This window comes from Peromyscus eremicus, chromosome 3 (assembly GCF_949786415.1).
Source record: "Peromyscus eremicus chromosome 3, PerEre_H2_v1, whole genome shotgun sequence".
Classification (NCBI taxonomy): Eukaryota; Metazoa; Chordata; class Mammalia; order Rodentia; family Cricetidae; genus Peromyscus; species Peromyscus eremicus.
The window spans coordinates 78,976,235-79,003,533 of NC_081418.1; the positions used below are offsets into that span (position 1 = coordinate 78,976,235).

Below are 27,299 nucleotides of genomic sequence, written 5' to 3' on the forward strand. Positions count from 1 at the left end.
ACAAAACAACAACAAAAACTAGCCCAGACAACATGACAGACTTGACAAACTTCTTGGTGCTTTCCATAATAGAAATACAAGCTACATCCATAGAAAAACCAGTTTGTGTTTTTTCATAGTTTTATCAGTAACAGGCCAATGCTGGAGACAGCCCAACTGTTTTACAATAAATTTCTGGGTTTTTACTGTAAACCCAAAATGTCTGGGTTTGTACTGTGTTATACATAATTGAGACATGACAAGGAAAACTGAGTGTATGAATGAGACCCTCTTTTTTATGACTGCAACTTCTTTTCTGTAATTATTATTTCAATGAAGAATATACTTAACCCTATTTTGCCACGGGCAGTTGTGACCCATACATAATTGCACAAGAGGAGAACCAAGGGGCTTCTCATAACCTCAGCAGCAGGGCGCTGAATGGCTCTTGACAACGAAGGATGGGGGATACTGGGTGCATTTGCTCAGGAGACAGCCTGCTAGGGGCTGTGGAGTCTGCGGAGGGCGGGGTTCAGCTCCGCTAGGGTCCAGAAAACTGGGGAGCAAGAGGCGCCACGCCTCCTGTGGCTCTGTGAGGTTTCTGCAGTTTCCGTGGACCTCGGCGCCTGGCTGGGAACTTTCTTAGAACTGCTAACAGTTTGGCTGGCGGCACTGACTTTGCCTTGGTCACCGCCAGCTTCCCTCTCGCTGCTCGCACTGCGGCGGCGGCAGCGCTTCTTTCCCGCGCCTCCCCGGCCCTGGCCACCCCACGCGCGGACGCCGCGGTTGTGGAGCCCAGCATGCCGTGGAACTTGACCGCGGAGCAGCTCTCGGCGCTGCTGCGGCTGCACAACCTGACTCGCGCACAGTTCATCGCGCGCTATGGGCTGCGGCCACTGGTGCTCACCCCGCAGCTGCCGGCACGCGCCAGGCTGGCCCTCCTGCTCACCGGCCTGCTCATCTTCGCCCTGGCGCTCTTTGGCAACGCCCTGGTGGTCTACGTGGTGACCCGCAGCAAAGCCATGCGCACCGTCACCAACATCTTCATCTGCTCCCTGGCGCTCAGCGACCTGCTCATCGTCTTCTTCTGCATCCCGGTCACCATGCTCCAGAACGTCTCGGACACCTGGCTGGGGGGTAAGGAGTCCCAGCTGTCCTTTCTGGTTGCTTTTTGTTTCTTCATCAAGAGATTCCCTGAATTCCAAGAACTTCCCTGAGGGCCTTACTTGCTGAGGAGGCATTTGTTTCTTTGTTTTATTTTCTTTGCATCTTATGTTGGGGCCGGCATCCCTTCTTGTCCCGTAGATACATTGTTTGTGGTAAGATTTAAGTACAGTCCAGAGCAGGGGTGATTCTTCACTCATTTCAGCTCCTCCCCATAATTACAAAGTTACAACACACACACATACACACACACACACACACACACACACACACACACACACACACTGTTTAAAATAAACCATTACAATTTTAGAATAATCTTTCAATTAATGAAAAATCCCAAAGGTACTTTTTTTTCTCTCTCCTTCGCCCCAACTTCCAGGCTTCCTTCCCAGTTGCTTATGTGACTTCCAGACAGCTTCTTGCATGTATTCGTTAATACACAGACTTAAAACCGTTCACAACCAATATACACTGCAGAAAAATGTCTTGGTTTAGTTCTTTCTAGTATTTGTATTCACGGATTTGTAAAGGGAGAAGGAACAGTAAACACATCCCCTCTTGACTTCTAAAGGGCGGGAGAAATTGCCCTCCATTGGAACAAGGGGTAGAAATGGCACAGAAACCATAAAGACAGGAGTCAAGAAGGAGGAGCAGTGGTTGGGACAGAAAGACCGTAGGACACTGAGTTCCTGGGCCCCCCAAGACCTTTAGCAATGGTCTCCCCCACTGCTTCCAGGGCATTGGACAGGAAGCCCTAATTCTACCTGCTTTCATGAGCGGTTGAAATTCTTAGAAAGTGGTTGGTTGTAAATGCACGAGAATGGATCATTATGCCTTCTCATTCTGCCGTTTCTGCCCCTAGGCTAATTTCTTTAAACACAGGGAGGCTGTTCTTACCTCACCTTACCAACCACCAGGGGATCACCAGAGAATACCTTTAGCATTGCTGTTTTTCAGTAGTTTGAGTTGCATTTCTTGTTTGGGATAAGGATACTAAATTGCTGACTGTTATTTCACCTATGATGTATTTTCTGAAAAGCATCAAATAATGAATACATAGCATTGATTTGAAAGTATTCCAGGGTATAGATCTTTATAAACTGATTATAAATTAGAAACTGTGTTCTCTGATAAAAACAATTGCATGTGGGCATCCTAGAGTTACCCACTACAGCTGATTCCATCAAATTAAAGGGACAATTCTGGATTATCAAATAGAAAGTGCTTCTTGAGGAGAAGTTATAGAGTTACTGCTTTTCCTGTTCACACACATATTCAGGAACATACTTGTTCTACTAGGTAGTTATACTATCATTGTGACAGTGAGCACAAGCAGCAGGGTCTTTGTCGACTATTGAAGGACCAGAGTTACTACTTTGGCTCTAACACAGGCTTACTGAACATATCTGGGCTCCAGTTTTTAAATAACATGTTAAAATTTGGAGAAGTCTGCAAGTAGAGTGAGGCAGATCTTCTACTCCAAGTCCTGTTGAGGGATGATGCTCAGGAAGGTCACAGATCTTCCCTAAGAGGTCACAGGCAGGCACAGCTGAGGCTTCTCTCAAGCTTTCTGCTTCCCTTTCTTCCTACTCTTGGGAGGATGTGTCACTTTAGCTTCTAAATACTAACCGAAGATCATATGTTGCTCTTATATTTTATAGGGATTCCTGTAAGAATAAAGTGTGTTAGCAAAAGTGGTTTGGAAAGGGTGATTATCCCAGGTATGGTGGCATGCACCTCTAATCCCAGCAGCAAGGGAGGTAGAGAGAGGCAGTATGATTTTGTGTTTCTGGCCAGCCTAGGTGGCATGGTGAAACTATGTCTCAAAAAGCAGAAGCAAAACAATGAAGTGGCCATGCCATGGAAATACAAGTTATTAAGAACTGTTTAATTATAAGTGGCCTCTCCTTATTTATCTAGGAAAAGACTTACAGAATAAATAATATTCCATATATTGAGTAACCAACAACAGAACTTGAGAAGAGAAGAAATGACCTACAGAGGGACTGGTCAAGGATATGAAAGAAATGTAACTTGTGGCCTACAGAAGGACTGGTCAAGGATATGAAAGAAATGTAACTTGCATATTATAGATTAGCATGGTATTGCAAAATTCCTCTGATGAATTAACAAAAGACAATCAAAGCTAATAAGAGTCAAAAATTAATTCTTAATTTATTTATTTGATAATATGATTGAGGATATGTTATATGGCAAATTATTTTTCCTTGAGAACATAAAAACAAAGCTTATCGAGACCCTTGTGGGGCCTCAGAGAATAGAATATAATCCAAGCGAGCTAAGATAGTATTTACTGTTTAGAAGAAGATCCAGTGTGCAGTAGAGTTGGGAAGGCTTTCCTTGGCTGTGTTGTTTGAGCTGGGTCTTGAAGAATGATTCCAATTGTTTTCCACACAGGAGAACGGGCTATGCTGTAGGAACATGGTCAGTCCACAGTTTGGAGAGAAAAAGGTCTGATGTTTTAAGAACACTGTGTAAGGCATTTCATGAATACACAGCCAATATGTGGAAAATTGTAGGAAATGGGAAAAGAAGGCTACTGTGGCTGGAGAGGGAAATATGTTATATAAAAGCCTCAAACATAAATGCCTCTCAAATGCCTCCAGCGATGAAGTGGGACAGACAGTGGCAGAAGGGAGGCTGCCTCCTGGAAGGGCAATATAGCCCCCTCCAGAGGTGTGGGCAGGGTTGTCACATTTTCTTCAGAAATCACTCTTTCTATTTCTCTTCCAAGAGAAGCCGTGAACATAGATTTTCATGGTACTGGCATCTAACTCAGATTTAAGGAGCAAAATGCATTTGGGTAAAATAAAGCATCTGTATAGCCATGGTCATAAGTTATAATTCACAACACAAGTTATGAATTTTCTAAGACTCTTTTCTAAGCATTTTTGACAGCAGTAGTCTGCACATGACTGTCTGTCCTTCCGAAGGCTTACTCCTTTCCTCTCCTAGCTTGCTTTCCATTGCTGGGATAAAACACCATGACCAAAATAACCTGGGGTGGAAAGGCTTTATTTGTCTTAGACATCTCAGTCGCAATCCACCACCAAGGGAAGTCAGGACAAGAACTCAAGGCAAGAGCTTGGAGGAAGGAACTAAAAGCAGAAGGCATAAAGGACTACTGTTTGTCTGCTTGTAGTTTTGCTCTCTACTTGCTTATATGGCCCAAGAACAACTTCCTCGGGGTGGCACTGCCCCAAGGTCTATCCCTCACATCAGTCTAATCAAGAAAATGTCTCACAGACTGGCCTGCGGGCAATCTGATGGAAGCATGTTCTCAAGTGGGGTTTCTTCCTCCCGGACAGCTTCAGCTTGTGTCAAGTTGACAAATAACAGCACATCTCACTTCCTGGAGACCGCAGCTCTTACTAAGTGCCTTACCACGATCCTAGGGTGATGCACATGCCACTGGAAGTGTAGTAAGCATCCCTGTAAGCAGCTGTTCTCAGACCTGCCTACATACAGACTCTCCTGAAGTACTCCTAGAATTGCCTGTGTCAGCCCAAGTCCAGACAGTAGCTCTCGGCTCACATTCACCTTGCTCTGACCTTTGGAGCCTGTGGTACCCAACACCTCTACCCAGAGATTGTGTCAAGATGTCTTCTCGTGGGCTTAAAATTATCCCTAGTGAGAGTATTTATACCATAGAAATCAACAGCTACAAATTAGGCCTGCAAAACAGAGAGCTAAGGAAATGAAAACCCCAGGCTATCTCTTCTACCACATCACTAAGCAAAGACATTGTGTGTCTTTTGGTACCAACAGTGACAGCTGAATCTGTAAGTATGAGTTTATTTGCTTGAATTTCATTCCTTAGGTGATGTACCTGATTTGCAGCAGTTCCATTTACTGTTTGGCAGAAGGTGAGCTGGTGTGCAATTCTCTTTATCAACCTACTTCCATTGCTGTTATCTTTGGCTCACTCATCCCTTCCCTAGGAATTCTTGGAGCTAACTGCTCTGGGTACCTTCAACAGTATATGTGTGACAGTTAACAAAGCTGAATGAAGTTGGAGATGTGGAGAGAGTTTTGACATCAGACATGGAGATGCAGAGTTTACCCAGCTGGTTTTCGGTCTTGCTTTGGTCCAGTGTGTGTGTGTGTGTGTGTGTGTGTGTGTGTGTGTGTGTGTGTGTATTATATATATATAATATATATATTATATATATATATATATATATATATATATATATATATATATATATATATATTTGCTATGCTCCCTTCCCTGTGTTTTGCAATGGTAATGTATATCCTGTGACATTATATGGTGGAAGTATGTGATCTGCTTTTAGATTTTGATTTTTGCAGGTGATTACAGTTCAGAGACTGCTTGAATCTCAGAAAAGACTTTGAACTTTGGACTTTAAAACATTGTTGAGACTGTGATAGACTATGGGGACTTCTGAAGTTGGATAAAATGAATTTTGCATTATGATATTGTTACAAACTTATGGGGGCTAGGGAGTGGAATGTGATAGTTTGAATGTCATTGGCTCTCACAATCTCATAGGGAGTGGCATTATTAGGAGGTGTGCCTTTGTTGGAGTGTGTATGGCCTTGTTGGAGGAAGTGTGTCACTGTGGAGGTGGGCTTTGAGGTTTCCTATGCCCAAATAACACCCAGTGATTCAGTTAGCTTCCTGTTGCCTGCAAGATACAGCATTCTCAGCCCCAACAGCATGTCTGCCTGCATGCTGCCATGCTCCCCTTCATGATCATAATGGACTGAACCTCTGAAACTGTAAATGAGCCACCCTCGATTAAATGTTTTCTTTATAAGAGTTGCTGTGGTCATGGTATCTCTTTACAGCAATAGTAAACCCTAACTAAGACAATATGCTTATTTCCTTTACATTGATGTTAGGATTGGAGTGGGCTGAAATGGGGCCTGGGATGTTCTGTGTGCTTTTCTTTGGTCTGTTGGGCAGAGGCCAGGGCTGAATTGGCCTGGAACTGTTTTAGGACTATCACATTTACCTGTTCTTATCTCTAGACTTTATATCACCTCTTCTTTCATTTTTTATCTTTCTTTACATTGTGTTAGAGATCCCTTTAGCTTCCCCGACCCATCATATTTTGTTTCTAGCCACCTTTACCTAGTTTTTATTAACTTCTATATTCCATTCATTCCCTTTGCATTTCTATACCCTTATTAATTTTAACCCTTCTGTATTAACACATGAGCATGAGAGCAGTGTGCAGTCTCTTCTTCATGATTCATATCTGTGTAGAGGCTACTGTCAGGTCTCATTTCTGGCAGAGTCTGGGCTCAGTGCTAATCATTCCTTGAAGGAATCTTGCACCTGATCTGCAGCAGAGGCTTTTACACCAAGATATCCTGTGAGAATTCTCTCATCATATCTTGTACTTCTCCCCAGTCTCAGCTATAATCACTGCAGTACAGATCATACAAGTATTCAGTATTTTGCAGGTGTGCTGTTTGGTATAAGAAAACAATGTTCTTGTGGATTATTATGAAGGGGAAGGAAGTGTTCAAGGAAGAGATAGGGGATGGAGGGGTTTGTGGTGGTCAAGGTTCCCTAGCACACAGTGCTGGAAAGTAAGGATCAGGACTCAGCAGAGAATGTTCAGAGCCTGATGGGTTGAGATTGGAGACAAGGGTGAGTCTAAGAGAGACAGGTAACCAGGGAGGTAAAAGCTTAAGGCACAGTGGGATATGATATATATATGGTGTGTGTGGTATGTGTGTGCATGTGTATACAAGAAAATGCTCACCAGTGCATTTATGTGTGGAGGCCAAAAATTGAGTTGAGTATCCCAAAGTCATCCTGAAAGACTCCAAAAAGATTAAGGGCTTCAATAAAGATATAACAGGCTGCACGCAATGCAGTTGCTGTGAATCTTTGCTAAACTCCTTTTATATACTACTTTCTGAATTTTACAAGCAGTTTTAAGTTCTATTCCTTAAATAAATTAAAACCAAAACCACATTGGTCCACGTGGACAGGACTGTGCTATTAAAAGCCACTCCATCCACCATTTCTTTATTGTAACCATGTTGGTACTGTTGGTATTTACAGGGCCTCCATGAGTCTCAACCTTAGCTGTAAATCATAATGGTTCCTGATCTCTGGAACTTTTGAAAGGGTGGTAGCAGTATTCACAATCAAACCAATTAATTCAGTATCTTTAGGGGTGGGAACTAGGTATCTTTACCTTGTAAAACTCAAGGGGTTCCATGTGTTGTCAAGATTAAGAATCATTCCTTGTGGGGAATTCTCAGATCAGCCACAGGGAAATTCAATTTCCTACCTCTCCTTTCCCTATGAGCACTTTTCAAATGGACACCATCTGTGATGGGCACTCTCTTGAGCTTGCCACCAAAACTTAGGGTATTTTTGAACCTCCTTTTTTAAAAATTGCTTTTAGTTGATTTTCCAGTCACCATTAGAAAAATTACTGTCACTCTCTACATAAGATTGTGGGAGGATCCATTGAACTCTGTGTGTTCAAAAGACTACCCAGGCCCTGGTCTGCACTGCACCGATAGTAGCATGAAATGGGCACAGGACATTGTAGGCTCCTCCCAAACATTTCCATCTCAGCTTATCAATGTCTAGAATTGGGTCAGTAGTATTTATAGTTACATCATAGGAAAAACAGTAACAAGCTTGAAAGTTTTCCTTGTATCCTTAACTTATAGCCCAAACTGTGGAACCCTCTTTTCAGATATTACTCCTGTGTTCTGTGATGGTGACGAGCTGGAGGAGGGATGGTGGGGAATGCTGGACTCACTCCTACCTGAGTAACTTAGGTAGAATAGGTGGAGTAGGAAGGGTATCTTTGCCATGGCGTTATGGACAACTTACATGTATTCACCCAGACTACACAGACTACACATCCAACCTGAGTCTTAACAGAATTCCTAGAGATACCTCCTGGAGTAAGACACTACTGAAAATAGTTTCCTATCCCTTTCTTGTGGGTAACTGTTTCCAGCCATCTCCCTACTTTGGATTAATTTGACCTAAGAACTTCCCACCTCAGTACAGGCTGTACAATGGTATGGAATACTTGACTTCAGAGTGAATCATTGACTATGTTACTGGTCATCTTGACCTTCAGGTTTGCTGTCTTTCTCTGGGAAAGAACTGATACCATGTAGATCTAATTTGTTCTTTCTGTGTAAGTGATAAACTCTCTGAGTCTTGATGGATTCATATGGTTTCATGAATGTGGATTCATCACGTTAAATGACTATAGGTACGGGAAGTGTGGCAAGCCAGGCTAACAGCTGCAGTAGAGACATGTGTGACCCCATTAGCCACCAACCTGCTGGGGGAATGCTTGACTGCTGAACAAGAAGTTTTTCTGGAGGAGGACAATGTGCAGGCCAGTCCAATGTGTTTCATACAATTGGTCACATGCATCTGTGGGGCTGAATTCAATTGATAGGGCTCTAAGATTCTCAAACATGCATCCCTTGTCTTTGATTTTTTTGATGTTCTTCATAGCCTAAGTCCCAAAGTAGGCATTTTTTTAAAAAATTTTTTATTTTTATTTTGCAATACAATTCAGTTCTACATATCAGCCACGGATTTCCTTGTTCTCCCCCCTCCCGCTCCCCTCACCTGTCCCCCAGCCCACCCCCCATTCCCACCTCCTCCAGGGCAAAGCCTCCCCCGCAGACTGAGATCAACCTGGTAGACTCAGTCCAGGTAGGTCCAGTCCCCTCCTCCCAGGCCGAGCCAAGTGATCCTGCATAGGCCCCAGGTTTCAAACAGCCAACTCATGCAGTGAGCACAGGACCCAGTCCCACTGCCTGGATGCCTCCCAAACAGATCAAGCCAATCAGAATAAGGAGGGTTTATATGAGCGAGAATTGTTGAGACCAAGGTTGGATAAAGCCAAAGTAGGCTTTTTGAGATCAAGATGAACCCCTGTCAACCTCTCCTGGTCTGGGATGGACATCACTCTCTGCCACTCCTTTTATGTTTATGTCCTCTGTGGTGGATGGTTTTCTTGATTGCCTACTCTGCTGAGGCATCATGGTAGGTCAGTGGGTGGAGGTACCTTCTCTGGCCAGTTCTCTTTAGCCTGTGGTACCAAGAAAGATTCAGCAGACGCTGTGCTCACATTTGTTGACTCTGTAACTGCAGGTCCCCAGTGACTAGTACTGAAGTGCACAGGTACAAGCTTCCTGTTTTATGTGATTTCTCAAAACTGAAATTAAAACCCAATATGTCCATTCTCCCTTTGACTGAGTTTCTAAGATATTTTTGTTCATATCATCAAAGTTGTAGGTCATTTATATATAACAGAAATCTGAAAAGATAGTGTCTGTACCTCTCCTGAGAGAAAACAAAGATAGTGTGGTGTAGGAAAACAAATATGTACTGTGGAATCACACAGCCTTGGCTGACAATTCTGATCTCCCATTTATTAGTTACTGTATCAACTAGGTTCTACAATAAATGCCTGGCCTTAAATCATCCCCTATTAGAGGCAAAGCAGATAAGAGCCTTATAATACCTGATGTTGACTCTGCAGTGTTAGATGAAGCAGAGGAAAAATTAAATGACAAAGATGTAAGTTGTATAACTTGATGAATTTTAGCAAAAATGTTAATACCTATCCAGTTTTTAGGATTTCCAGCTTGATTCTAGCATGCCTGTAATAGTTACACCTCGAAGCTGGAGATATCACTCAGTTAGGCTCCACTTGTTCTCACAGAGGGCGGGACGTGGGTGCCAAGCAACCATGTCAGGCAGCTCAAAATCACCTGTGCCTCCAGCTTCGGGGATCCAACACCCTCTTCTGGCCTCTGAGTACCTACACACACACACACACACACACACACACACACACACACACACACACACAAACACACACAAACACACACGACTGAAAATGAAAGATAAATCTTAAAGGGTTATTTGCATTTTCACCTACAAATCTCTTTCAAAGCTGGGTATCTTGCCCATGCTTACAATCCAAGTACTTGGGAGGCTGAGACAGCAAGATTGTTGCAAATCTGAGGACATCCTGAGTTATTGGGTAAGATATTGTCTAAACAAATGAATTAATGAACATCTTTAGTACGTGAATGAAAAGAGGTCAATATTTAAAAAAATCCTTGTGGAGCTAAAATGCATTTAGAATCTGCTAATGATATAAGTTGGCAAAACAGTGTTTGACATTGGGGACAATTATTTAAAAATTTAAAATAGAGTTTCTTCATCTGTACCTTTGGGAAAACATACACACTTGGAAGGATTGATGTGACAGTAAAGGATGACATGCATTAAAAGGACAGGGCACTTACTGTGACAACTGTAACTAATTGTTAGAAATTCAGTGCTATTTTTTTAAGTGTTTGATATATTTGTAGAATAGATTTTTTTTTTTTTTTTGGTTTTTCGAGACAGGGTTTCTCTGTGTAGCTTTGCGCCTTTCCTGGAACTCACTTGGTAGCCCAGGCTGGCCTCGAACTCACAGAGATCCTCCTGGCTCTGCCTCCCAAGTGCTGGGATTAAAGGCGTGCGCCACCACCGCCCGGCCTAGAATAGATTTTTTATCCAATAAGAATGATTAAAAAAAATTGGGTAGCTCAGTTGGTAGAATGTTTGTGCAGCATGGATCAGACCCTGATTTTGAGTCATAGCACATATGACCTATACATAAACCAGGTATAGTGGTATGCACCCATAATCCAAGCACTGGGGGTGGGGGCAGGGCAGGGCAGGGCAGGAGGACTAGAAGTTTAAGGTGGTTCTCAGCAACATAGTGAGTTCAAGGCCAACCTGGGATACTTGAGACCCTGTCTCAAAACACAAACAAAGGGGCTGAAGAAAGAGCACTGACTTCCAGAAGAGCGGGGATCAATTGCCAGCACCCAGATGGTGGCTAACTCCGGTAGCTCCAGTTCTAGGGGAGTCAACACCCTCTATCGATTTTCCTAGGTACCGCACAATTGTAGTACACAGACAAACATGTAGGCAAAACACCCATACACATAGAAAAATAAAGAAAACAACAAGAAGTTAAGAAACTGTCATGCTGTGGGGAATGTCTTAAATATATTCATTAGGTATTTGTATAAAACAATTGCTATAATCATATCAATTAATAAATAATTTGTGCTAATTTATTGAATAGTTACATAACAATCATTACTTCTATTCTGAGAATATTAGGATCCAGACTTGTCCTTTGAACTGAAAAAATAGAGCATAGTTGTTGCACAAATTTCTTAAATGGTGTTATAATAAAAAACCCGGAGCCTGATATTGGGGTAAATGCTGAAAGATCAGAGAGACAAAGGAACAAGCCACTGCCACATCTCACCTCACCAACTCCACGAATCCTCTATTTGAAAGCCTCTGAGTCCTCAGCTGAAAAAGCTCTCTAGCTAAAAGGCATCTAGCCGAAAGGGTTCCAGCCAAAAAAGCTTTAGTTCCTGTCTCCTCATACCTTATATACCTTTCTCTGCCCAGCTATTTCACTTCCTTCCTAGTGCTGGGATTAAAGGCGTGTGACTCCCAAGTACTGGGATTAAAGGTGTGTGCCACCAGCGTCTGGCTTCTGTGTTTAATCTAGTGGCTGGCTCTGTCCTCTGATCCTCAGGCAAGCTTTATTTGATACCCAATATGTCACCACACACATTGTGTGCTGCTTTTGTGTACTGCAGAGGCAGTGGTAGATCCCTAGGGAAGGGTAGTGGAATGGGTGGTGAAGGCTTTGCTGAGGCTGAAACTGCTTTGGTAATGAACACCTGCCAGGCTCACGTGACTTTCCAAGTTACCCCAGACTGTAGGGATAATGTTGACACACAAGATCAGCATAAATCTGATTGATGCGTTACCTTGCCTTTTAATTCAACAAGTCACTTGCGACAACACTGTGCCTGTAACATACTAAATCTCCTTTCATTATGAGCACCTGCCATCATTTTTCTGTGAATGTCCTTGCTGTCTGATTCATGGCCTGAAAAGGAGAGTATGGTCTTCTCACTTTGACCACTAGGTCCAGGGGCACTGTGACACAATGATGCTGGTCCCATGGTGGTTGACTGCTTTTTCCCACAGTGCATGCATTTCCTCGATCTGGACAGTCACGGGCTGTGCTGCGCACTTCAGAGCAGAGGGAAATGGTAAGAATGACAAGAATAGCCAGCTCTGCACGGACAGCTTACCGTGTGCTAGATACATTATTTTCATTTCACAGGTGAGAAAAAAGATGCTTAAATGTACCATTTTATCAATTATATGTTCTCTGTGATAAGCCACTCAGAAGTAGGGTGATAAAAGAAACCATTGCTCACATTTTGCATGGCAGCCCTTTCATCTTGGCTCAAATGAGGGGTTCTTACACTAGTCTCTCTGGTATCAATCACCCACAAGTCTATATATGACCTGTTAGGCACTCATTATATAGATGTCATAAGCAAAGGACAAACCATCTCTGCTGCAGGTGGTTTCCTCTATCAGGAGAGCCCAAAGTTCTTTTCATGGAGCTACTTCAAGGAGGCTAGCACACAGGCTTTCCCAGTGTCTTGCCTCCCAGGATTAGGAGTTTCACAGTACCATTCTATGACAAAGAAAGTCATATTCCTGCTGCAGATTGAGAGATCTGAGAAACCCACCTCCTCATGAGAAAGGTAGCCAACTATACAGAGGGAAGGGTGGAATCTGTAGCTTGCTAGTCCTTTGTCATATAGTACATGGTCTATGCCCACTCAGGAGGGAAGTGCAGATGCCAGAATTTGAATCTGAAGAACCTGCTTCATTGTGAGTTTTAACCACAGTGGCTGTACTAGCAAATTCTCTCACCTCGGTGAACTGTGCTCCATCAGTGGCTGCAAAGCTGTCTGGAACAAGTTCCGCCCCTTGCAGTCAACTGCCAGCTGTGGACCTAGAGAACACATTTCTGAAATGAAAGATTTCCATACTCTTAGAAACCTTCATGACAAGTCTGTTAACTAGCTTCCCTGATTCCAGCATTTACATGTCTGTATAACTCTGTGTTAACACAGGCACAGAAGTACCTATGGGGCTAATCAGTACACGATACTGCATGCTTCGTTTTTCAGAGTTTCTTTGCTGCAATATCTAGAAACAATAGAGGATTCATTTTTAATGGCGGGTATTTTATTGGATTAAAAGCTAATTTGAGTATCAATATGTGCCTGATTCAAGCAGTGACTTCTCCGTAGAGTCAGAGGAAGAAACATGAGTTAGATGCTGAGACTTTCTTAATGGTAAAGTAACAAAGCCTTGGAAACAGCAATGGCCACTGTTAAAAAAAAATCAGTATTTAATGAAATAAAATAAAACTCCAAGAAAGATGTACCTTCAGTTAAATTTATATTACAGTATAATCACAGAGTTTAATAAATTGGCAAGATACTGGCAAGTACTGGTTGATTTGATGAACACATTAAAAATTCACATTAAATTTAGATTTTCAGTATTAAAAATAGCACATCTGGGTAATTTTATATCCTTGTGATTATTTGTTTCTCTAGTTTGAATTCCACCCCCACCCCCAGTGTATAAGAACTATAAGGTCAGAAGCAGGTCTGTTTAATCTAACAAGCCCATTGAACAGTTCTTAGCATAAATTCTAGAACCTCGTCCTAATGAATTAATGGATATCATTTTCCATTATAGTCACATTCGAAGCTTTCATGGGGTCAGTATTCATTTCTGTGATGGCGTATGAAATTGTACCTACTTTTTTCTGTATTCTGTACGGGCTTTATTTGGTTGTGAGGAACAAAGATTCAATTTACTTCAAGTAACTGCTCTTATGGGATGGCTTATTTTGTGGCAGTCATGAAGGAGGCTAATATCTTTTGAATATAAGGCAAGAAGCAGGTAGCTGCCATGGAAACTGAGGTAGAACTCAGAGCAACAGCTCCGTGAAGCTCAGCAGAAGGAATTCACCATCTCCAAGGCTCAGCTATCATCACAACTTTTGCCCTTCTCTAGAGTAAACTAAGGACTACTTATTAATGGTGATTGCCTTTTATCACCAATTTCTATTTTGATTTATTCTGGCTTGTTAATTTTCCTAGCTTCTGCTTTCCCTTTTATTCACGGGAGGGTGAGTAAATCCTTGCCTTCAAGAATTTGCTGAAGCACAATGTAAAATCCAATTAAATGTGGTTCAATGAACAACACTATGTAAATGAATTTTACTGTTTAATCATTTATTGAGAGGAAATTTACAGGGCTTTCAATTAGTTGCTCATCAAAATCTTTTTTTATAACATAATTTTTATTGATTCTCTGGAAATTTCCCATCATGTACCCCAATCCTGCTCACCTCCCAGGCCCTCCATATCTGCCCCTCACCCCTGCAGTGAAATACCTCCCAAAATTAATTAAAAATGAAACAAAACAAACAAAACCCCACATCACTTCGCTCCTCTGTCTTTCCCATCTCTCCAACACCTCTTTGTTTTTCCTAGTGGCATTGGGAGCTGCAGTGTGTCAGCCCCACCTGAAAATGTTATTGTCATGAATCATTGGTCTGGTTCAAGGCCTTTAACTTCTGGCACAACAGCATCTCTAGACCCTCACCAAAACTCCTCTCAGATATCCTGCTGTTGCCCTGAGTCATGGAGATCCTGCAGCTATGGTTCCACAGGACCAGTCCCTTCATGTACTCCAGCAGGTCATAGATGGGGTAGATGTTAGAGTGAGCCAATCCAAGGCCTAGAATGTGGGTCTGGGTAGTAGCTGAGCCGGTCCATTCAGGCTACTGGGACTGCCCTCCTCAGGTGAGGTGCAGAGCCAGCTCTCCTAGGCTCATGCTATCAACTCTCCCATGCCTGTAGTAAAAGGTGGGACCATCTCTCCTGAATGAAGGGGGCCAGTTCTCCCATGAGGGCCATGGCCAGCTCTCCTGCTGCAGTGTCCAGCAAGAGGCAAGGCCAGCTCTCTCAGGACCAGTGAAGGGTGGGGCTGGCTCAGCACAGCCCTTGGATTTCAACGTGTATGGTTCCTATGACTGCCTGTGGTAACACGGGCCATGGACATTATCATAGACCTCAACTGCAGCAGGAACACAGACCCAGACATGGCTGTCAGCAGCAGCTCAGGCTTCGATGTCACTATGGCCTCAGGTAGCAGCACAGGCCCCTCAGATCAGTGGCTCACCAAAACCTTGAAAACCTCTTCTCCAAATGAATATATCCAAGCCTTCTCTGCCACACTCAGCGTCACCCCACAGCTTCACTTTGCAAGGCTCATGTGTCTTTGCAGGCTTCCAATATTGTTAGCATAGACTAAGGCCCTGGTTTGTTTGTAGTGAGGACCTCAAGGTCCCCCCACCCTCGATGCTAGCTCTGCTTCCCATTCCATTTGAATCCCCTTGAACGAATGAGTTCATCGGGCCATCATTTGGACTTCATGGAGTGATTTCTCCCCTCCACTGTAGTATGGGCTTCTTTCATTTTCTCCCTTTATCCTTCTCTTTACTTTCAATCTCTCCATCCCCAGCTTCATCCACTGAAACATCCCTTCCTGCTTTCCTGACATCGGGCACCACTTACTCCACCCACCTGGTTCATGAAATTGTCATTAAGCATGTCCTTGAGTTAAGGATGGAGGGAGGAAGAAGGAAGGAACCTAGGACAACTGACCACCATGTTAGATTCTGTCACTGCTGCGAGCAAATATCCAAAGGAGACATTTCACAGGGAAGACTTTACTTTGCTTCATGGTTTCAGAGCTTTTGGCTTACCTTGGAGAGAGAACATGGCAGCTCAGAGCAGCTCAGAGCAGCCCAGCTGACTTCATGGTGGCCGGAATGAAGAGAGAGGGAGTGCTTGTACTGTGGCTGTTCTGTTTCCACATCCTGGCCCCCAGCTTATGGAATGGTACTTCCCACATCAGGTCCCATGAAGCCTTTGAAATAATCTCTTGAAAGGCTCTCAAAGATAACCAGAGTGTGTTCTGATAATCTTCTAGGCACTTTTTAATACAGGCAGTTAGCATAAAGTTTAGGTATCACATACGTTAATATATTTTATTTGTCTTTCTCTTGCCATTTTCTCAAGTCCTCTTGGTACCATTGTACCTATGGTTGTTCTCTACATCTTTATGAATTCATCTCCTATCAAAGCCTCATTATCTTTCTTCTTTGTTGTCAAGAAAGACGATCAGTGATGGTTGAATTGAGTTTTCAACTTGATTGGACTAATAAAGCTTCACCTCAAGTCTGTGTCTCTGGTAAGGGAAGAAATTTCCCAAGGATTGACATGGAGGGTAGAGACTAGATCCATCCTGAATAGGAGAGAGAGACTCTAAAATGGACAAGCTGCCTGGATGCCCAAGGGATAAATGAGAAGGCAGTGTGAGTCGGCAAGCTTCTATGCTCTGAGTGACTGCGGCTTGTTCCCACTGCTCCCTCCTGACATGAGACCCCAGCTTCTTTGGCCCTTTAACCCATATGCAGCCCCGGAGACTCTCCGCCAAGCCTCCAAGCTTTCAGTGTCAGATCAGGACAAGTGTGGTGTCCCATTTCCTGGGTTGGAAACCTGGTTCTCTGCCTTGGAATCACTGAAATGGCCCTCGCTGGAATGCTCTGTCCTATTTTATAAGCAAATCAGTGTGGTTGCATTTGATAGCTGTATTAGGGTTCCCTAGAGGAACAGACTGATAGAATGAAAAGACCACATACACACATGAGTGGGATTTATTAGAGTGGCTTATAGGTTGTGGCCCAGATAGTCCAATAATGGCTGTCTTCCAGTGGAAAGTCTAAAAACCCAATAGTTGTTCAGTCCACAATGGGGTCCTTATACATGTTGGAATCCTGAAGAATGCAGTTCTATTACCAATGAAGGAATGTCTCAGCAACAGGATATATGAACTTGCCAGTGAGGATGAGGGCAAACAGGCAATAAGCAGAAGCTTCCTTCTCCAATGTACTTTATGTAGGCTATCATCAGAAGGTGCGGCCCAGATTTAAGGTGGGTCTTCATACCTCTAATGATCCAAATATGTAAAAATTCCTCACAGCTATGCCCAGCCGTTCCCTGTCTACCTCTGTGTCTGAACCAACATTTTGTGACTAGTAGATTAAAACCACTTAGAGTCTATTAACTTAGCAGAACATGGACTTCCCAAAAGCTCAGCTAGCATGTTTGTACCTATTAAAAAACTTCCCCCATCTTGCTGAAACTGCCTCCTCTCTGATGTATATAACAATGTGTTTTAAATTGCCTTGATATATGACTTTCTTTGTTCTTTTTTTTTTAACTTTCTTTGTCCTTAAAACTATAAAACTTCATGAAACTGCTTCCGTGTTGGAAGTAACATAGTTACTCAAAATGGCTCCAGAATAAGCTCTCTCTTATTTCCTTAAAATGACAGCTGTGGTCGTAGCCCCAATATACCAGTACCTCATGTAAAGTATTAATACTTATCTAAATTGTACTTACCACTCCCAGTAGTGCCTAGCAGAAGTGCCTAGCTGCTCTGAAGGTTAAGGCCAGAGGATTGCTGGAGCGCAGGTGGGAGTTTGTACAACACAGTGCTATATACCTCCTTCCACTCTTTCTCTCAGAGAAGAATTGGATTTATCCTCATTAGATAATCTGAAAAAGGAACAAGTGTTTGGAATGGGTCTCAAAGGAGAAAAGACATCAAGGAAAGGAAGGTACCTTCTTGATGGAATCATCCTGCCTCCATCAGAACACACAGGTGGTCAAGGGGCCATAACACTAATTTGTGATTCAGTTACTTTGGTTACAAAAACACTTGGGCATAGAAGATGTTTCTTAGAAGCAAATAAGTCTTAAGTATACCGAACATTTTTTCTTATTACATGAAGTTGGTTTCATGGGTCAGGAGCTTTGGAGACATTTTCACCTAGAACATTGTTAAAAAACACAGCCTCAGACACCATCTGCATTTCATCTCAATTCCCTGAGTATGCATGGTGAAGTTCAGAACACACGTTTCACTTTGCTTCTGAAGACTATAGGCTAGATTATTTTTTCCAGTGTATAAGTGAGCACTAGGTGCTTTCTCTTGGCAAATCAATGTGGCTGTGCATTTCTTCTGCTTCTACACTGTACCACATGGTGGTTAGTGTAGGAATTAGGATTTTGCTATTAATATCTACTGTTCCACATCATTATGTCAGGGAGTGGTGCAAAATTTAATACATAGCATGTCTATCTATTTGAGTTGTTGATGACTGACTGACTTTTAGATGATCAAAATTAAGTAGGTCTATTAGTTAACTTTCAGAGTACTGTGACAAATAAGCAAATTAAGCAGGGAAAGTCTGGCTTGGGTTCACAGTTTCATTCTATCCTGTCAAGGGAGGGCGGTGATTGGTGATGCGGTTGGAATGTGCAGAGTAGCTTGTTCACATCTATGCACATCATGAAGTAGAGAGTCCAGGGGCTGGGCTACATCCTTCTGGGCATACTCTAGTAGGCTTTGTCTACCAGTTAGGCCCTAAATCCCAAAGATTCCACAACCTCCTAGAACAGTGCCAGCAGCACAGACGACCACTGACCAGACACATGAGTCTCTGAAGAATTTTTTCACACTGAATGCCTAAAAATGGGTAAACATGTCTTCAGCATAAATGTATGGAACACTTTACTCTGGTGCATTTGTCCACTGTTCATTGCTATAATTAAATGCTTGAGACTGAGTGTTGTTTCATAACAAAAAGCATCTTATTTAACTTACTATCCTGGAGGCCCAAGGACCCACATTTGGAAATGGTGTTCTTTCTCATACATTCTCCAGATGAGGTAGGGTATGACATTACAAGGGTCAGTGTGTGTGTGTGTGTGTGTGTGTGTGTGTGTGTGTGTGTGTGTGTGTGTCTGTCTGTCTGTCTGTCTGTCTGTGTCTGTGTCTGTCTGTGTATTCTGTGATCTCTCCCTCTCAAGTTGTCTTTAGTCAGTCATGGAGGTTTCACCCTAATGGCTTTATGAAATTGTAACCATCCCAGAAGGCCCCACTTCTACAAGCTATAGTCAGATTTGCTCCACCTCCTGACTACTTCTTGATCAGTGTGAACTTGAACATGAGGTTTAGAGGGGACAAATTACAGCTTTGTTTTTAGAGACTTACCATTTCTCATAATTATAATTAAAGAAACAGAGTGGTTTTTCTCCATTCCATTGCCTTTATGCAGGTGCTCAGATTGGTGTTCAAGAGATATTGTCAGAGCGTATTCTTCTGAAGCTATTCTGATAGAGGCAACAGTAATCTGGATCAAGGAATTTAGAGCTAGGAGTTAAAATCTGTTAATGAGGTAGGAAGTCTTTTGGTGAGCATTAGTCATTTAAAAAACTGAAGTATCTAAAAACAGAAAGCATCAAAGAGCATAGTCATGTAAACTTTTAACTATAAATACACATTGCTACATATTTGCTATGATTTGAACTTCAAATAATCTCCAAAACTCTGGTCATGTGTTAAAGGTTTGGTCCTTGTGTTGTAATTGTTGGGAGATATTAGAACCTTTCTGAAATGGGAGCTAGGGGAAGGTCTTAGGCCACTGAGAGCGTGACTTAGAAGGGATAGTGAGAGCTCAACCCCTTCTTACTCTGTAGTTAATTTCTTGGCACGAGGTAATTAGATTTGTTCTATAATATATCTCCACCATAATGAGCTGCCTTTCCCCAAAGTCAAGGGGGAGGGGCAACTCTTCATGGGCTGCAAGCTTCAAAATGAGCCCAAATAACCCTTTATCTTTATCAGTTAATTATTTTATATATCTGTTAGACTCTAACAGTTTGAGTGATGTAAAGCTGGCAAACACTCCATTTGTACGTATACCATGCTCCTAATTAAACCCCTAGAAGGAATTAGCAAATGCAGTTGACTGTAGCAAATTAGCTGTGTTGGTGGTGGTCCAGCAGGAGATGCAGCCCAGAACTGCTGCCAGCACCCTGCAGGACTTCCCTTAGCCTTTATGGACCTCCAGTCAGTTAAAGCTGCTTCTTTGCTTGACCACAAAAAGGAATTTCAGGATAAGTTAACATAAAGCAGATTTGGAGTTTATTAAGAATAAATTTTAACATAGATTTAAGCATGGGGTGATTAATACAGAGGCTCTCCGGAAAAGACTAGAACACCCTCAAGAGTATGGTTGTGGGCTTCTCAATGGGCAATTATACTTAAGTGTATTAACAGTGATTATTTATGGACTTTGGTAATGTAGTCTGTGGAGACCAGCTTCAAAGGCTACAAACAGAGTTCAAGAAAAAGGTCCACAGCATAGTGAAACTTCTGACTTTATCTGAGGGTCTTTAGAAATAGATCATTTCTATCTATCTTGAGGGAAAAGGACTCATACACAATCTGAGGGTCATTCTCCTTAATTCTTCTTCAGCTCTAATTCTTCTTTACAGCTCTAATTCTTCCTAGTTTTAATTATTTCTAAGTTCTAATTCTTTCTTGTTCTCCTCTGTTCTACACAGCTATATACATATATACATATTTGCAGGAGGCCTTTCTTTCTTTCTTTCTTTCTTTCTTTCTTTCTTTCTTTCTTTCTTTCTTTCCTTCCTTCTTTCTTTCTTTCCTTCCTTCCTTCTTTCTTTTTTTCTTTCTCTCTTTCTTTTTTTAACAAGAAGAGTTACAAAGCTACTTCTGAAGGTCATAGCACATTCCTTGAGTAAACGATAAGGGTTAGAGCCATTTACCATGGCAACACAAGGTTTCAAGGTTCCTGGTGTAAGACAGTACCCAGAGAGACAAGCTGCAGATGACAATCTATTTTCTATATGTTCTCCACGTTTCTGAGGATTGACTCTGCGTATCCAGGGATTGAAAGTCTCAACCTGCTTGGTCTAAGTGGGGCACAAGAATGTCTGAGGATCTGGGAATCGGTGGATGGATCATCATTCAATCAAATTTGGAAGACAAGATTTCCTTACTCAGGACATCAAACCACATTAGCCACATATTATGTAAGAGATTTTTTTACCCAATGTTAAGATTATTGTCCAAAGTATCAAGATATAGTCTCCCATGAGATCACTGAAAGACATAGTGCTCGTAAAAGCCACTACATCATAAGGCAAGACACTAACATCGATTTGAGTATGCAGCTCTTGGAGAGCAGAGGACATAGATGGTTCTGGAGCTGTCGGGTATATATATCCAGCTCTTAATATTGTCATAGTTTTACTCTTATTCTGCTGTCAGTATTACCAAGGCACTTTGGTCTTCTAGTACAACTGTCCTTAACTTAGCATTTGAATTTAGGTATGAGATTCCTTGAGCTATAAATAAACATATTGATTATTGTGTATGGGTAATGTGTCAAGCATAAAAGAATATTCTAAGAAAGAACTCAAGGGTGGAATGGACAAAAAGAAACACAGTATGAGATTTTAATTATTAGATATATACTATTCTAGTAGTGCTTAAAAGGAAAATAATGAAGCAAACAAAAACAAAAATCAAGGATACTAGTGATAAACTTATTGAATGAGGCTCCTGAGGCTCTACAAATATTACAGGTAATTGACTCTGCTGTTGCTTGCCCACCAGAGCTAGGCAGTAAGACTCCATTGTTGAAGATATCACATACTCAGGTTCCAGCACATGGAGAGGTCAAACTGGAACTGAGCTGGAATTTTTATCCTTTCTGATTTTTGGGGGCGTTTACCCACCAACCCCACAGTTCCCCAGAGTTTTCTTGAGTGAGAGCAGCAGGAAATATTAGATAGAATGATTTAGATTGTGGATATAAACAGATGGAAAATACAGGATAGCCTCGAGAGGGCCTGGAACCTATTCCAATGAGCCTTGACTGTCTCTGCCCTAGGGTACTTATAGAAATGCCAAGGGGTGGAGCAGAAGACCTCCCCCCCCCTCCCGAGCACAGCCAAGTGTGGACCATCTTAGACAACTGCACTCAGGTCCATGGTCCTAATCATCCTCTACACAGACCTGCTAGGTAAAGCCACTAGGAACCTGAAAATGGGCTCCCAAACTGATTAGCCCCCATATTGCCAGAAAGTGCTGTATAAGATGACTATCACCACTAGTATGACTCAGTTGTGGTCCCTGCATGCTACACTGGGCAATAGTGACAAACCTTATAGGGTAATAAATCATTTTTTTTTTTTTGGTTTTTCGAGACAAGGTTTCTCTGTGTAGCTTTGTGTCTCTCCTGGAACTCACTTGGTAGCCCAGGCTGGCCTCGAACTCACAGAGATCCGCCTGGCTCTGCCTCCCGAGTGCTGGGGTTAAAGGCGTGCGCCACCACCGCCCGGCTTAAACCATTTTCTAATTGGAAGCAAGGTTAATCCAAAGGAGATATTTCATGGCTGATGCTAAAAAAAACCTGGTCAAAATCCCATAGCTAAGAGGTCATAGGTCTTACTTTGGAAGCCATAGCTGCAAAATTGGCATGATATGTCTGTCAAGTTGCCTTCTAAATAATTAGCTTTGTGCTCATAGATGAGAGCTGCTGCCAATTTTGGTCAGAGTAGCTTCTTATTGCAGTGGACAGTGACAGCTAAAGAGACTCATAACTTTTCAAAGTGCTGAGAATAAGTGATTGCTGAATACTTGGGCATGAGTGAGGCATCTCTGTCACTCTCTGCAAGGTTCAGGGGACATCATGAAGAGGAAATAGAATGAATGTAAAAGCCAGATGAAGGGGTAGAGTGTTGTCAAGTCTCCAGGTCAAGCGGCTCAGGCAGCTGGGCTGAGAGCTGTGACATGGACTGCTATCAGGAGCCCAGGAGTCTCAACAACTAGACATGCAGGCAAGCCGCAGCACCAAGGGTTACTAACAGCTGCAATCTCAGTTTCTAGCTCCAACTAAGAGCTGTAGCCTCTTGAGCTCAGGGTCCTAAGATCCCATGCTTGGATCTCAACTGTAACACTAAAGGGCACCATGTGCTACCAAGACCAACACTTGAGGGGTCACAGTTTACACCCTGCACAGCCAGATGGTTAACGATTGCAAACTCCTTTCTTGCTCTCATTAGAAAACAAACAGGCATCTAAATAAACAACAATAATAATGAAAATGAGATAAAACAAACAACTTTGAATAGGACAAAACAAACTTATGAACAGGAAACAAAGCCAAAAAAAAACCCAACACACACACACACACACACACACACACACACACACACACAGATGCAGAGACACACATATTGGCATGCACAGAAGTCCTTTAACAACACAAAATAGGGAACATAATGTATAAGCAAACATCAGTATGATAATAAAGAAAAGGAAGATAAAAGAAAAGAAAATGCCTAAACAAAGCATCATGAGACAAGGTACCTCTAAAAATACCATTGAGTTTGTTTTGTGTTGGCCATACTAGGCATGGGGCCTGGTTTGTGTAGTTAGACTCTACAAAATCCAGTGAGACTCTCTTGGAGAAACTAATTTTTAATTTGTGAGTGGTTATCAATTGGAGATAACTTCTGAGTTAGGGATGTGGGCTTAAGTCCATTATTGCTCTCAGTGCTGGGACCTCATCTGGTGCAGAGCCATGCAGGCTCTGTGCATGCTGCCACAGACTCTGTGAGTTTATGTATGTATTGGTCCTGATATATTTAGAAGGACCTGTTCACTTGGTATTCTCCATCCCTGTGATGCTTACAGTTTTTCCACATCATCTCCCGCAGGGGTCTCTGAACTGCTAGTGGAGGGAAATGATTGAGATATCCCATTTATGTCCCAAGGTCTCTTAGTCTCTGCACCTTGTCCAGCTCTGTGTCTCTGTTTCTGACTACTAAAGGAGGAAGCATCCCTGATGATGGCTGAGCAATACACTGATCTATGAATACAGCAGATTGTTATTAGGGGTTGTTTGCTGCTACATTCTGTTTAGCAGAACAGTAGTATTTAGTTTTCTCCCAGGTCCCTCGCTTATCTAGTTTCAAGCTCTTGGTCACCTAAGCAGTGTTGGATATGGATTCTATCCCATGGAGTTAGCCTTAATCAAATCAGGTATTGGTTTGTTAGTCTGACAAGCTTTGTGCCACACTAGTGCACTACCGCATTTTGAAGACAGGTCACCATTATAGACCAAGGTTTGTATCTGGGTTGGTGTTTACCTTTCTCCTTTGGTTGCATGCAGAGTATCTTCCAATACCATGAAAACAAGTCAGTAGGAATGAAGGCCCTAGTAGGTGTCTTAGTTTGAAAGAAAATGACTCTCATAGGCCCACAGGGAGTGGCACTATTAGGAGGTGTGGCCTTGGAGTAGGTGTGGCTTTGTTGGAGGAGATGAGTCACTTGGGGGTGGGCTTTGAGGTCTCAGAAGCTCAAGCCAGTTCACTTCCTGCTGCCTGCCAATCTGGATGTAGAACTCTCAGCTCCTTCTTCAGCACCTTGTCCTCCTACATGCCACCATATTTCTCATCATGATGATACTGGACTAAACCTTTGACTCTGTAAGCCAGTCTCAGTAAAATGTTTTCCTTTATAAGAGTTGCCATGGTCATAGTGTCTCTTCACAGTAATACAAACCCTAGCTAAGACAGTAGACATTGGTTCAACTTCTCCATCAGTGTGTAGCTGGAGTTATCTCCAGACCCACCTGGGCCCACAACCACTCAGACCCAAATAAACACACAGATGCTTATATTATTTAAACTGTTTGGCCTAATGGCTCAGGCTTTTTGCTATCTAGTTCTTATATCTTAAATTAGTCCATTTCTATCAATCTATAAGTTGCCACATGGCTTGTCGCTTACCGGTACTTTCACATCATGCTTCCTCTGTCTCTGGCTGGTGACTCCTGACTCAGCCTTCCTGTTCCCAGAATTCTCCTCTCTGCTTATCCCGCCTATACTATACTTCCTGCCTGGCTACTGGCCAATCAGTGTTTTATTTATCAGTCAATCAGAGCAACACTTTCACAGCATCCCCAGCATCAATGAGTTGTGTAGGTGTTGTCTTCAGCAATAGGGCCTTATCAACAGTTAGTGGAAAGAAACCTATAGTCTTGGCAATAGTCTGGGTTGTTTCGGGGTGCCCATGTGGCCCTTTTGGACAACCAATTGATTAGATGTAATCCATTACCAGAACTAGAGGCTTGATTTGTTGGCAAGAGACATCTACTTGGGGCTTTGTCTCCTCCACTATTTGGTGATTCGATTTAGATCATCTTCATATATATATATATATATATGTATTTTAGGAAGCTTCTACTGTATTAGGTTTTCATAGAAGGCCACAAATGGCCCTTAGTTTTAGCTGTCCCTCTCTGAATTCCCTCCATAGCCCCCTTTTACCTACTCCTTCCCATTTGATCCTCCCATTCCAGTCCCCTCTCCCCATCTATGTATAGCTATTTCTCTTTCCTAGAGTGAACCAATCCACTCCACATTCCCTTACTCTATACCTAACCTCTGTGGTTGTATGGATTGTAGCCTACTTATCAATGGCTTAATGGCTAATAGCTATATATAAAAACTAATACATACCATGTTTGGGTTTTGGGTTTGGGGTACCTCACTCAGGATGACTTTTTTCTGGGTCCATCCATTTATATGCAAATTTCATAATTTCATTTTTTAACAGCTGAATATTCCATTGTGTGAATGTATCACATTTTCTTTATCTGTTCATCTGCTGATGGACATCTAGTCTGTTTCAAATTGTAGGTTATTATCAGTAGATCAGTAATAAATATGGTTGGGCAAGTGTTTCTATAGTAGGAAGTTGAGTCCTTTGGGTATATGCCCAAGAGTGGTATAGCTGGATCTTAAAGTATATAGATTCCCAGCTTATTAAGGACCCACTATAGTGATTTCCAAAGTTGTTGTACAAGTTTGCATTTTCATCAGCAATGGATGAGTGTCCCCTTTACTCCACATCCTTGCCAGCATGAGCTGTCATTTGTTTTATTGATCTTGGCCATTGTGACTGTGTAAGATGAAATTTCAAAGTAGTTTTGATTTATATTTACCTGATGAGTAAGGGTGTGAAACAGTTCTCTAAGTGCTCTCAGCCACTTGAGTATCTTCTTTTGAGAATACTGTGTTTAAATTTGTAACCTATTTTTAAAATGGGTTATTTGTTTTCTTTATGTTAGGTTTTTTGAGTTCTTTAAATATTTTAGGTATTAACCCTCTATTGAGTTTGTAATTGGTAAATATCTTTCCCCATTCAGTAGCCTGCTGCTTTGTCCAAATGATGGTGTCTTTTGCTGTACAGAAGCTTTTCAGTTTCATGAGGTCCCATTTGTAAATTGTTAACCTTAATGCCATAATGGCGTTCTGTTCAGAAAGTCCTTTCTTGTGCCAATGAGTTGAAGACTGTTCCTCACTTTCTCTTCTATCAGATTCGGTATATCTGGCCTTATATTGAGGTCTTTGACCCACTGAGAGTAGAGTTTTGTGCAGAGTTGTAAGTACAGATCTATTTGCACTCTTCTACATATAACCAACCATTTGACCATACCATTTGTTGAAGATGTTATCTTTATTCCAATGTATATTTCTGACTTCTTTATCAAAAATTAGGTGTCCTTAGATGTGTGGATTTATGTCTGGATCTTCAACTTAATTTCATTGATCAATGTGTCTGTTTTTATGTGAATACTATGCTGTTTTTATTTCTATAGTTCTGCAGGAGTAGAATTGTTCTTATAAATCAGAACAATTGAAAGTGAAACCATGTGCAAGAGGCATGGAATTTTATAGCACTGAATAAGGAGACAGAAGAGCCCATTGGCAGGTCAGTTCCCCTGCCGTCAAAAGTGGTAGGGACCAGTGGGTTTGGTATGTGGATCTCCTTATTAGAAGCTTCCATAGGTGTTATCAGTCAACTTTCCTGTCCAGAGCTGCTCAGTCCAGTTAGAACTCAGTCCAGTCTCGGTTATATAATTAACCCTTCATAACAGTTTTTGTTGTCCCTAATTTTATAATTAACTTGAATTCCTGCATTGTAACTGATTGCTTTTACAAAAGGAGAGAGGGATTAAAAAAAAAGAAGCAAAAGCCTCCAAATCACCCCCAAATACACTTACACATGAACACACATTAAATTAGGCATGTGGAAAACAGTAGTCTTACAACAACGTTTAAAAAGTGTCCAAGTGAAATGGACACAGATTTTGTTACTCAGTGTTTCTAGGGACTAGTTTTTCTCCTTCTGGTCTAAAACACAGACTAGCCATGAAAACAATTAC

At 42.0% G+C, this 27,299-nt stretch overlaps 1 protein-coding gene across 1 annotated transcript in view; it reads left to right on the plus strand.

Moving 5' to 3' along the window:
* The first annotated feature begins 779 nt into the window (after nucleotides 1-779).
* Qrfpr (pyroglutamylated RFamide peptide receptor) overlaps nucleotides 780-27,299 on the plus strand; it is a 59,771-nt gene continuing 33,251 nt past the window's right edge. Inside the window, exon 1 of the mRNA XM_059256702.1 lies at nucleotides 780-1,116. Within this exon, the coding sequence (XP_059112685.1) occupies nucleotides 780-1,116 (337 nt within the window). The remainder of the gene's footprint in view (nucleotides 1,117-27,299) is intronic.